We start from the raw sequence: 13,093 nt of genomic DNA, 5'->3' as shown, positions 1-13,093 counted from the left end.
TTTTTTTTTAAGATGAAAGGTTCTGACTACGTGAACCAGTTAATGGTTGCTAGGGCCTGGGAAAGGAAATAAAGTGATTACTAATATGCTCAGGGTTATTTTGGGAAGTCATAAAATATTCTACTGTTCCTGTGATAGCTACATGGCTTTGTTTATTTTTTTTTATTGTTTAAATTTTTTTTAACATTTATTTTGGCCCTGGGATGGGTGTTGTGTGGGTTCCTTGGAGTCCATGTGAATGTAAACAGTAACTTTCAGGAATTAGTTCTCTCCTTCCTCCATGATAGAAGGGTCTCAGGGATTGAATTAAGTTATCTCACTAGGCCCTTGTTTTGTTTTTGAGACCAGGTTTCACTGGACACATAGCCCGGGCTTGCCTCTAACCTGGGATCCTCCTGTGATAGGATTGCAGGTTGACAGGCGTGCATGGCAAGTATTTTTCCTGCTGAGCCATCTTGCCTGCCTCAAAACATCATTTCTACTTTGAACTGCATTTAAGGAGAAAGAAAGATCAAAAAGAAATGAAGGAAGGAAGGAAGGAAAGAACGAACTATTTATGGGTATGGGAGCAGCATGCCATGGTGCATGCATGGAGGTCAGATGACAGCTTAGGGTTCTCTCCTTTCACCATGGGAGCAAGGTCCTGGGGAGCAAGTGTCCTGGCCTTTCTCAGTTAGCCTTTGTCTGGTGATGAATGACACTGACTGTAGCTTGACTGTTTTCTTTTTTCATAGCACCATTGCAAGAATTCAGTTCCGGCTGCCTGACGGCTCTTCCTTCACGAGTCAGTTTCCTTCTGATGCTCCGTTAGAAGAAGCAAGGCAGTTTGCTGCACAGGTGAGTTCATAAAGACAGATGTGTAGGTTATTAAAATCTTGCAGGAGAGGTTCCAAAGCAGAAGAATGGCAGGAAATAGACTGAGGTGGCTGGAGTATTATACGTGATGACAGTGTGCGGCAGACTTAGGAACGTTCCTTTAGCATGCTTAATTAACAAGAGCAGTGAAAAGCCAGTGGTCTAGTCGCTGAAAGGAAGTGGGTTCTATTTGATTTCTCATGGGTGATTAGTGTTTAGCCGTTTTTCTGTTTACCAATCGAAAGATCAGGAATTTACTTTAAAAGTGTGGGCTTACTCAAAATCTAAGTGGCACATGAAATTTGATGACATTACAAGTTAGGTAGGAGCAGTTTCTAGTACTTTTATTCCCTTAGTCCTAAGTAAATGGATCCTGGTTACAAATCATCCTTCAGGATCTAAGCTTTGTATGTACAGTACGGTTCTCATAACGTCAAGGTTAAGATTAGAAAGTTGGCTGTGTTTTCATGGATGCAGCTAACTTCCTTGGTTGAAGCTTCTTTTCTAGTTCCTTCTTTAGGGCTGTGTTTGTGGATAGGTATTGTTTAAGTTTGATTTTCTCAAGGAATATCTTACTGATAGGCCATGCTTTTGTTGGCACCCGTGGGAGTCCTGCCCCCTTCTGAACAGATGTGGATTGCGTGGATTGGTAGAGGGAAACAAGAGGAGGTGGGAGAGGGGGTATGAAGCTGCTATCGGGATGTAAAATAATTGAGAATTTTAATCAATGAGAAGAAATACAGGAACCCCATGGATGGATATTTTACAATATATTCGTATAGTCATAAAGAAAATTTAGCTCTATTATTAAAACATAATTTTAATGACTAAAAATATGTTGGGATATTGGGTTCAGACCTTTTCACAGACTACTCAAATAGTCTTTCCACCATGTTGAGTCACAAGAGGACACGATGCCTCAGCGCAGCAGAATCCAACTTAGGTGGTTGTTCATTGCTCTGATTTCCTGAGGACCCCACAACACTCCTCTGTCTTGTTTTAGTATCCAAATGGTTTAAGAAAACTTTTAACATCTAACACATGACCCCTGTCTTGCTTTATTCCGACTGCTGCAGGTAAATGGAGGCTGTGTGGGAAAAATCTTTTTTCTGTGGACCAGCTGGACAGCTCATGGATTAAAAGTGCTTGTTGCCATGCCTGGCCACTTGAGTTAGGTTGCAGGGAGAGAACTGACTTTTCAAGTTGTCCTACGACCCCCACACATGTGCTATGGTGTGCATGTGCCTCCCCCACTTCCCACATAATATTGCAAAACAAATAACAAAGTAGCAGCTGTGCAGTCAAGTGTAGCAGCAGCTGGGGTCTTCAGTAGCATTTGGAAAACTTGGGCTAATGACTCACCAACATATTTGGACTATTAGTTTTTCTTATAAAATATTTGAAGTGGTTTTGCATACAGATTGAGATCATGTCTCCAAATACATACGTTTTTTTTAAAAAAAATGACAATGACCATTTCCCTTAATGCAAACCTCATTTCAGAATTCTTTTTTTTTTAATTTATTAAAGATTTCTGTCTCTTCCCCACCGCTGCCTCCCTTTTCCCTCCCCCTCCCTCTTCAGAATTCTATAGATACCATTTTTCATATTTTTATTTATAACTGTTGTGTGTGTCTGATGTTTGAGTGTAGGTGTATGTATGAATGTGGGCATACATGTTTGTTTTAGTCAACTTTCATAGTGGGTTCCAAGAGTCAAACTCAAGTTATCAGACTTCTATGACAGATGGTCAGTGCACATAAAATAAAAATTAATACATTTTAAGAGAACTTCCTTTTCATGCTGAGATATAAATGACTCATTCCATACATATAATCTCAGTTTCAGGAACTTATACTGCAGTGGGGTCCCACTATTATCATCAGAAGAGGCTGGCCTGGAACTTTTTACATATATGAAGCTGGCTTTGAACTCAGATCCTCCTGCCCCTACTATCAAGCCCAGCTTAAAAAAATAAAAAGTTTATTCATTTATTTATTATATATACAGTGTTCTGCCTGCACGACTGAATAGGCCACCAGATCTCACTATAGATGGTTGTGAGCAACATGTGGTTGCTGGGAATTGAACTCAGGACCTCTGGAAGAGCTGCCAGTGCTCTTAACCTCTGAGCCATCTCTCCAACCCAAAAAAAGAAAAACTTTTTAGCTGGGCTTGGTGACAGGCCTCTTTGATCCCAGCGCTTGGGAGGCAGAGGCAGGCAGATATCTGTGATTGCAAGCCCGGTCTGGTCTATTTCTTTGATCCCAGCGCTTGGGAGGCAGAGGCAGGCAGATTTCTGTGATTGCAAGTCCAGTCTAGTCTACATAGCCAAGGCTATGTAGAAAAACCCTGTTAATAAATAAATAAAGCAAAGTATGGGTCCAGGCGGTGGTGGTATACGCCTTTAATCCTTATGGTCTACAGAGTGAGTTCTAGGATAGGTTCCAAAAGCTACAGAGAAACCCTGTCTGAAAACAAACGAAAACAAAAAAATCCATAGATCTTTCCATGTTCTTTAACAAAGAAAATTCAGTCCTAGCATAGAGGAGCTTTAGTGGGACAGGTATCTTTTAAAGAGTTTTTACAGCATTTAATTTATATGGGAAGTGGGGGAGGCATGTGTGGGGGTCATAGGACAACTTGAAAAGTCAGTTCTCTCCCTGGGACCTAACTCAAGTGGTCAGGCATGGCAGCAAGCACTTTTAAACCGTGAGCCATCTAGCTGGTCCACAGAAGAAAGCTTTTTCCCACACAGCCTCCATTTACCTGCAGCAGTTGGAATAAAGCAAGATGCTGGGGAAATCCTTCAGCCAATGGCCTTTGAGATGCTGGCTTACTTTGGGCATGGCCTTGGGTACTATAAAAACAGATGCCTGCCCTCTTGGCTGCTCAATTCAGTTTTTGCTTCCCGCTCATGCAAAGGACTGTAGATCTGTAAGTCTACCCCTAAATAAAGAACACATTATTATATTCCATTCTGAGCTAGTGTGGGACTGCTTTATTGTAATTGCCAACAGCAAGATAATGGTCATACTGTAGATGTTAAAAGCTTTTTAAAAGCATTTGGATTTAGTATGTGCCAACTACTTTTTAAAACATTTTTTCTTAAGAGGTTTTTGAATTTGTGTCTAATTGAACTTTTTAAATTAAGACATTTTCTAACAGTCATTTTAGAATCAAAAATTATTCAGATTGTTAGTACCTTACTTTTTAAAGGTTTACATCCACTTCTCTGTTCCAGACTGTTGGCAACACTTATGGTAATTTTTCGCTAGCAACCATGTTTCCCAGGAGGGATTTCACCAGAGAAGACTATAAGAGGAAGCTGCTGGACCTGGAGCTCGCCCCCAGTGCCTCCGTGGTGCTGCTGCCAGTATGCACACAGTTCTGGGTTCTGCTCTTTGGATTTTCTGTCTGTTCTATTCTTGGTCATTGCTTAGAATTGGTGGAAGAGAAAAAAAAATAGGCTGTGGGCAATTAAAATACAAAATTGGATCAATTTATAGTACCTTTATTGTATGTTTTATAAATTTGCAATGCTAATGTTTTGTGAGGCTTTGAGTTTTCTTTTATTATTATTATTAAATTTGTTTTTTTTTTAAATAATCTTTTCTCATTTTACATACATTTGAGGCTTTGAATTTTCAACTGTTTTGTATGCAAAACAATTTACAGAAGAGAACAAATACTGAGTTGTTTCCTCTGTGAACTCTTAGCCTATGACTAGACAGTCTAACACAGTAAAAATATATGTATAACAAAAAATTAGATTTAATTATTAAGTATAGCATGCTTTTGCTTTTTTTTTTTTTTTTTGGAAAGGGTCTTATATTGTGTTATCCAGGTCATTGTATAGACTAGGCTGGCCTTGAACTCAAAGAGGTCCTCCTGTCTCTTCCTCTGAGTGTCAGGACTGAAGATGTATGCCACTACACCCAGTAAGTTTAGTACTTTCATCTTTCAAGCAGAAAAGAGGGTCAGAAAGCTAAGATGTTGCCAGGGTCCTACCTGAAGTGTCACCTGGGCTTTTACGTCCTGGTCAGTATAATTTTTCCTACTCTAAACTAGAGCTGCCAGCACACTTGAAACAGCCCTGCAATCAGAATTTCATGGTATTTGCTGGATTTTAAATCTTAATCTTTTAGTTACTTATTTTTCTTTGGTTTGGTTTTTTAAAAAGCCTTTCTCTTATAATTAGTGAGACTTTTATTATCAAAGTTGTTAATTTTATTGCCAAAGTTTACTTTTCTTAAAAATAGTTGGTTCAGAGCTAGAGAAATGCCTTGGCAATTAAGAGAAGGTACTGTGGGGACTTGAGAGATGGCGCAGTAGTTAAGAGCACAGACTGCTCTTCTAGAGGACCCAGGTTCAACTCCTAGTAACTCCAGTTCCAGGGTACCCAACACCTTCATGCAGGCAAAACACCAGTGCATATGAATTTTTAAAACACAAAAGAGAGAAGGTGCTGCTCTCCTAAAGGACATAGGTTAAGTTTTTGCAGACACGGAGCAGCTCTGTAACTTTGGATCCTGACCTGGAACCCAATCTACCAGGCTGGCCTCCAACTAACAGAGATCTGCCTGACTCTGCCTCCTGAGTGCTGGGATTAAAGACGAGCGCCACCACTGCACAGCCCAGATGTCTTTTCTGATTCACTGGGCACCAGGCACACATGTAGTAGACATAGATAGTATATAGTATACAGGCAAAACATTAATACACATAAAAAAAGACTATTTTTTTTTTTTGAGTTGATTTATCCAAGTGTGGTGGCACACCCCCTTATAGCATGTGGGAGGCAGAAACAGATGGATCTCTCGAGTTGAAGACCAGCCTGGTTCACATACTAAGTTCCTGGCTAGTGTGGGTTATATTGTGAGACCTTGTCTCAAAACATACATAGGGGCTGGAGAGCTGGCTCAGCTGTTCAGAGCACTTGCTGCTTTTGCTAAAGACCCAACTTAGGTTCCTAGCGTTCATATGGCGGCTCACAACTGTCTATATATCCAGTTCCAGGAGATCCCATGCCCTTTTCTTACTTCTGTGGGCTCATGCACACATGTGATGCACATACATAAATTCAAGCATACTAATTGCTTTCTAAGAAGTAAAAACATTTGTGGTGATACATGCCTTTCATTCCAGTAGTTGGGTGGCAGAGTCAGAGGCAGGCAGATCTTTGTGAGTTTAAGGCCAGTCTGGTCTACAGAGTGAATTCTAAGACAGCCAGAACTACAGAGTGAGGCCCGTCTCAAAAAAATAGAAAGAAACAAAGACAGGTAACTCTAGAAGCCCACCTAAGTTCATGGGACATGGAAATCAGTAAAGATGATCATTTTCACTTTCTTGGATTGAGACAGTCAGTAGAGTCTCATTTCCAGATAAAAGAAACATCTAAGGGGGCTGGCGAGATGGCTCAGTGGTTAAGAGCATTGCCTGCTCTTTCAAAGGTCCTGAGTTCAATTCCCAGCAACCACATGGTGGCTCACAACCATCTGTAATGAGGTCTGGTGCCCTCTTCTGGCCAGCAGGCATACACACAGACAGAAATTGTATACTTAATAAATAAATATTTAAAAAAAAAAAAGAAGCATCTAAGACCCATGTGGGATTCAATTGTACTGACACAGTCTTCACTTGTTTGTTTGTTTATTTGTTTGTTTATTTATTTATTTATTTATTTATTTACTTTCTAGGCAGGACGACCAGCCACATCTATTGTCCACTCTTCCAGTAGAGACATTTGGACATTACTGGGGACGGTGCTTTATCCATTCCTGGCCATATGGAGACTAATTAGCAACTTTTTATTTAGTAATCCTCCTCCTGCACAGACTTCAGCAAGAGCCACATCCACAGAGTCTTCAAACCCTGTGTCATCTAGCAAGTCAGAGAAAAGGTATATGCTCTTGTTTTCTCTGGTGGTAAAATACCCAGGTCATATCCAGTAGATCTCTTACTCCCTGGTGCTAGAAAAGCAGTGTTGCCTCTTTTTCCCCCATTCACTGAACTCTCTTTATTTCTTAATTACTAATACAGGTTTTCCTCCCATGTATGTAATTCCTTTTTTGCAAGCCATGTTTTTCTGTTGTCATTCATTTGATTTTAAGATGAGGTCTCACTATGTTGCTCTGACTGGTCTGGAACTTGTTATGTAGATCAGATTGATCTGTTCCTTCTCCATTCTATTTCCCAAGTGCTAGGATTAAAGGTTTGTGCCACCTCACCTGGCTTTCTTGTTAGCCATATTTTGCTTGATACAATGGCACTGCTTACTTATAGTCTTGCATAATTTCTTCCCTTTTTTTGAACTATAATTTTTATTATTTTTCTCTTACATATCAATCCCAGTTTCTCCTCCTACTCCCCAACCTTCCTCCCACCCTAGCCCCCTTTCGCTCCTCAGGGTAAGTCCTTCCTTTCCTGGTAATTCAACTAAGTCTGTTCCAGTACCTCACTGATCTTGCATAGTTTCTCTGCAGGAATCTGAAAATAGAGAATTTTAATCTGAGGTTTCTTTGATCTTCTGGCTGATTTTCTTATTTGAGTCACTCAGAAGAAAATCACACTGAAAAAACTAAGTACACCCTTGAATGTGGTCCTTCTAAGCCAGACTTATCAGGGTGCACAGTAATCTCTGGCACTTGAGAGCCTGGTGGGTGGGCAGGTGAGGGTGTGGATCATGAATTTGAGTCCTTTCTAGGTTACACATTGAAACCCTGAGCCAAACAGAAGATGAAAAACAAGAACTGAAAAAAAAAAATGATGCCTTCAGACTTGATTCTTTAACCAAGAGGCATTATTTCCATCACAGATCAAAGATTTCGTTATACAGACCACACTGATAGCTTTAGCCCATACTCTGATGGCATATTCTAAATAGGTTAATAGAAAGTATTATCCAGACAGTGAGGGTATACCCCCATCTGATAATGCTTATTCTTGTTAAACACACTCTGTTAGCATTTGTCTTACAGGGGGTGAGGTGTTTTGAGATGCAGGGTTTCATATAGCTCAGGCTGACCTTTTAACTATTTGTCTATAACCTTGAACTCATGATCCTCCTGCCTCCATTTTCCAAGTACTAGGGTTACAGCTGCTACCCACTACACTCCCACTTCTCTTGGACCTATAATAGACATTGTAGCAAATCTATCAGCCCTGGAAGCCATTGCTCTGTTGTCTGGGCACTTAGTCCAATCTTTCACTGATTCTGTGGATGGTGATTTATATGAATCCTGTGATTAGCTGATAGAGCATTTATCTTGAGTGTCAGGCAACAAGATCAATAATATCCTTAATCTTCCTGAAGAGTAGGGAAATATTTAGTTCTGTATACTATAGTATGGAATAGGATTCCATGTGAACTGTTAAAACTTTCTCAAGTGAGTAGACTTGAGGCAGAGGGTTGAGTGTGTGTGTATGAGAAAGGGTAAGCCTTTATGTTCCATTGTTTTTACACTTTCTGTAAAACTGCTAATAAAATTCTTTAAACTTGCTGGGTAGTAGTGGTGGCGTCATACACCTTAATCCCAACACTTGAGAGGCACAGTCAGTCAGTCAGATCTCTCTGAATTCAAGGCCAGCATGGTCTACAGGACAGGACAGCCTACAAAGAGAAACCCTGTCTCAAAAAAACAAACAAAAAGTTCTTTAAACTTAAGACTCCTTCCTGTTTGGAATAAGGAAGTCCCATGTGTTCTTGGCTGTAAGTTACTGGTAAAGGTTTTGAAAGAATTGCAAATGACTGGCCATTTCTATATGTTAAGGTACAGCTGCAGCTTTGTGTAGCTTCTAGGGTGATCTCTAAGGTAGATCTTAGTATATGTGTCAGCTTGTATGAGGTTTTTAAATTTTGTTAACTAAATTCATGTTCTGAAGTTCAGTAAGTCATCATGAAAATGGACAATATGATTTGACTGGTTTGACTTATAGAACTGAGGAGATTAAATTACTAAAGGCTAATAAAATTGATTATTGCAGGAGGGACATACAAATACTGCCCGTAGACTTCATTGTTGAGTCAAAAATAAAATATAGTTGCCATCATCAGAAATGTGAAGAAACACTTTGTATTGTTTGTGTTTTATGTCCCCTTCCCTCTTTTCCTTCTTTTTCATATCAGGGAACCAGTCCGAAAAAGAGTGCTGGAAAAACGAGGGGAGGACTTTAAAAAGGAAGGAAAAATATATAGACTGAGGACTCAAGATGACGGCGAAGATGAAAACAACACTTGGAATGGAAACTCTACGCAGCAGATGTAGTATAGCAGGCACAGTGTGTGCAGTCTTCACTGTTTTCCTTAGGGTTCCACTCACACCTTTGCTGGAGAAGTGAATCTTCTTGTTTTCAGACCATGTATACAGCCTTTATTTCTGCTTAGAGGTTATGAGTTAAAGTTGTTTAACCTGAAAATGTCAAAACATGACATAGCTGGATGCTAGGTCCTTATATAGGGTAACCAGCTGTTCTCCCAGCCACCTACCAGTTCCTGATCAAACTTTACAGCCCTCTAGCCCAATGTTTCATTTAGAATACTTTTTGCTTCAAGATTTTTAAGTCACACAAAGTAATTGGTATGTCACTGGGTAATCTGACCCTAGAGCACTCTGCTAGCTGACCAGGTGATAACCAGTGTTTAGCGTTTCTCTTCGCACTCATCAACAACAAACAAAATCTTGTAGTTTTTGATCTTACTTAAACCTTGAATAAAAAAGTTTTCTAAAGATGAGAATAATCTTATTTTTGCTGTAAGCATCTTTCTGTTGTACAGGGCTGTATCAAGGTCACTTTTGTCTGACTTTTTTTCCTCCCAGTGCTGCCCTGAAGATGTCAGCAAAATGACTGGCTACCTTTTCTTTAAAGTGTAAAAATTTAGGGATTCTAAATGTTATAGAGACCAAATCCCAAGTGCCCTAGGTCACTGAGGCATTTATTTGTTCGTTTTGTAACCTGTTCTCGTCAATGCCAAGCAGTCGAGAATGGCCAGTCTGCAGCTTAATTTGCACACTCACATTTGTTATAAAGTTTCACATTTAACAGTCACATTTCTAGGACCTAGTGTAGACTAGGGTAGAGCACTAAAATACACCTTCCTTCACTAGGTTATTCATACTAAGAGTTTGGAAGACATTCTCTAATTGAACTTCTTCCACTAAAAGTTGTAATGTTTGAATCATGGGGTGGGTATGTGTGACAGTTTCTCTGTTCTTAGAACAACTGCGTGTCAAGGAAGACTGACTTGGATTTGTGATTGTAGGAAGAGCTTTCTCCTGTGGGATAATAGGTTTGTAAGGTGCGAGTGTTGGCAGGAAGTAGAATAGCTGCTGAGCTGCTGGGGGCAGCAGAACCTTTCTGAAAACATGCCCAGAAACTTTAATGTTTCATACTTTAACCTTTTCTAAGTAGTAATGATCATCATTGCAAAAGTTTAGCTATTACTAATTTAACTTAAAAACTGGAAACAACTAAATGCTCTCTGTAGATGTAATTTCTGCTGAGAAGTGGTACATAGTAATGCAGCACTTGCCATGTTTACTGAATGCCTGCTGTGTGTTAGTGAAAAGAAGGTAGGAGACCTAGCATGAGCTGAGTCCAGCTTGTAAGTTTTGTGTGTAGAGGACATTGTGTTAACATGTATGTAAAGAAAGAGAAAACATTGTTAATGGATGACTATATGTCCTAGTTTTCTTGTAGTCTTGAATTTTTCCAGTCTTCTGTATTGATCATATTATTTACATTATTTAAAGAGAGTTTTGCCAGGTGTGGTTGGTGGCTCACACTGTAAATCCCAGCACTTAGGAGTCAGAGGCACTCTAATTCAGGGGCCAGCCTGGTCTACATAGCAAGTTTAGGCCAGCCAGGTCCACAAGATAAAACCTTGCCTCAAAAACAACAAAAATGTGAGTTTTTGAAAATTGCTAGCAACCGATTCATTTAAAATCCAGTCTTCTAAAAATGCAGCAAGCTGGGTGTGGCATCTCATGTTTGTAGTCTGAGTACTTATCCGAGGCAGAGGCAGGAGTATCAAAAGTTCAAGATTATCCTCAGTCAAGTCCAGCATAGGCGGAATAAGATCCTGTCTCCACATCAGTGAGTAAATATATGATTTTTTAAAAAATACTTGTCAAGTGGGTATGAATCCTGGAAAAACATTAAGTACCTCACGTCAGTTTGTCTTGAAGAAAATCATATACAGATCTTAAAATGTGCATAATTCATGTTTCATTAAGAGGGTTCCTTCTTAACTTTATCTCTTAAAAAAGTACACATGGTTGAAAAACCTCCAAAATATAAGATAATGGTGTCTCTGTCATGGTGATATACCCCACTACCATTCCTCAGAGGCAACCTCTATTAATAATTTCTAATGTAATTTTCAGAAAAAATTTATGCATCTAAGCAAATATGTAATGTTTATTTTTAAATAAATGGGATCATATTGTATGTACTTCCCTGCATCTTGCTCCTTCTTTACAGTCCTGAAAATCTTGATCTGTCCACAAACAGCTAGCTGCCTCATTCCTACTACTGCCTGTTGAAGTTTGCTGAACATAAGGACCCAGCTGATTACCCACCATTGGTTGTAGTCTGTGGTTATTAAAATGGACTTAGTTTGAGCCAGGCAGTGATGGCACACATCTTTAATCTCAGCACTTGAGTGGCAGGTGCAGTTCAAGACCAGCCTGTTCTACACAGTGAGTTCCAGGACAGCCAGGGCTACACAGTGTAACCCTATCTTGAAAAATGGGGGGAAAGAAGTTACTTGGTTAGGCCAGGTGTGTTAGCACAAGATTTTTTTTAAAAAAATATTTATTATGTATATAATATTCTGTCTGTGTGTATGCCTGCAGGCCAGAAGAGGGCACCAAACCCCATTAGAGATGGTTGTGAGCCACCATGTGGTTGCTGGGAATTGAACACAGGACCTTTGGAAGAACAGGCAATGCTCTTAACCTCTGAGCTATCTCTCCAGCCCCTAGCACAAGATTTTGATCCCAGCATTATGGGGGCAAAAAAAAAGGAGACCAGCTGGTCTACATAGTGAATTTCAGGCTGACCTACTTTAACACAGTGAGACCATGTCTCGTAAACAAAACAGTTATTGCTTGTTTGGTTTTTCTGTTACAAACATGAACACCCTGGAGGGGAGATATATTGTGTCTGAGAAAATGGACCCATGGAACATGGTTTGTTACCTTAAAAATATTTGACGTTCAGAGTATGAAAATGCCATATGAGTTGTTGGAGTGAGAGGTGAGCCACTCGTTCCTCCAAGCCACCCAGAACTGAAATAACCACACAGAAACTATATTAATTTAAACAGTGCTTGGCCCATTAGCTCTAACTTTTTATTGCCTAACTCTTATATTAATTTAACCTATTTCTCATAATCTGTGTATCACCGCAAGGTCGTGACCTATCAGCAAAGTTTCAGCATGTCTATTTCTGGCAAAGTCGGGTCCATGATGTTCCTGACTCTGTCTTTCTTTCTCCCAGCATTCAGTTCCATCTTCCCTGTCTACCTAAGTTCTGCCGTATCAACAGGCTATGGCAGTTTCTTTAATAACCAATGAAAGCAACAGATAGACAGAAGGACCTCCTACACCAATGAGCTCTTTTAAAGACTGTATAAATTACTCTTCCCTCAGTGTGTGAGATCAGACCCCACTCCTCTCCATCTGTGCCTTTCTTTATCTTTGTCAACACTATAAATGAAGGATATGTGTAATTATTGTTGTTTTTTGTTGTTGTTAATGTTTTTTTTTTGAGATAGGGTTTCTCTGTGTATCTATGGAGCCTGTCCTGGAACTCTCTTTGTATACCAGGCTGACCTCGAATTTACAGATCTGCCTGCCTCTGCCTCCTGAGTACTGGGATTGAAGGTGTGCATTACCACGGCCTGGCTGGTACTGTTGAAATAAGAGCGCGGGGCTGCGTCCCCAGCACCCCAGCCGCCTGCTAGCTTATGCCCGAAATAACAACACACAAACTGTATTCATTTAAACACCGCTTGCCCATTATATCTAGCCTCTTCTCGGCTAACTCTCGCACCTGAACTAGCCCATTTCTAATTGTTTGTAGCACCCCAAGGTCCGCTTACCGGGAAGATTCTAGCCTACATCCATCCTGGGTGGGAGCTGCTTGGGAGAGCGGAGCCTGGCGTCCAGAGAGCAGAGCTGTCGTCTCCCCGGGAGAGCTGAGCATGGCGTCTCTGCTCCAGGGAGCAGAGCTG

General features: G+C 40.2%; 1 protein-coding gene across 1 annotated transcript in view; it reads left to right on the top strand.

The window, feature by feature from the left end:
• The window catches only part of Ubxn4 (UBX domain protein 4), a 35,124-nt gene extending 23,816 nt beyond the window's left edge, over positions 1 to 11,308 (top strand). Inside the window, exons 9-12 of the mRNA XM_050161488.1 lie at positions 735 to 837; positions 4,100 to 4,231; positions 6,555 to 6,757; positions 8,984 to 11,308. Coding sequence (XP_050017445.1) covers positions 735 to 837; positions 4,100 to 4,231; positions 6,555 to 6,757; positions 8,984 to 9,122 — 577 coding nt within the window. The 3' untranslated portion in view covers positions 9,123 to 11,308. The remainder of the gene's footprint in view (positions 1 to 734; positions 838 to 4,099; positions 4,232 to 6,554; positions 6,758 to 8,983) is intronic.
• Positions 11,309 to 13,093: the final 1,785 nt, after the last annotated feature.

This window comes from Alexandromys fortis, unplaced genomic scaffold (genome assembly GCF_014885135.2).
Source record: "Alexandromys fortis isolate MF-2015 unplaced genomic scaffold, M_Fortis_MF-2015_v1.1 scaffold_109, whole genome shotgun sequence".
Classification (NCBI taxonomy): Eukaryota; Metazoa; Chordata; class Mammalia; order Rodentia; family Cricetidae; genus Alexandromys; species Alexandromys fortis.
This window is presented reverse-complemented; position numbering and strand designations above follow the sequence as displayed.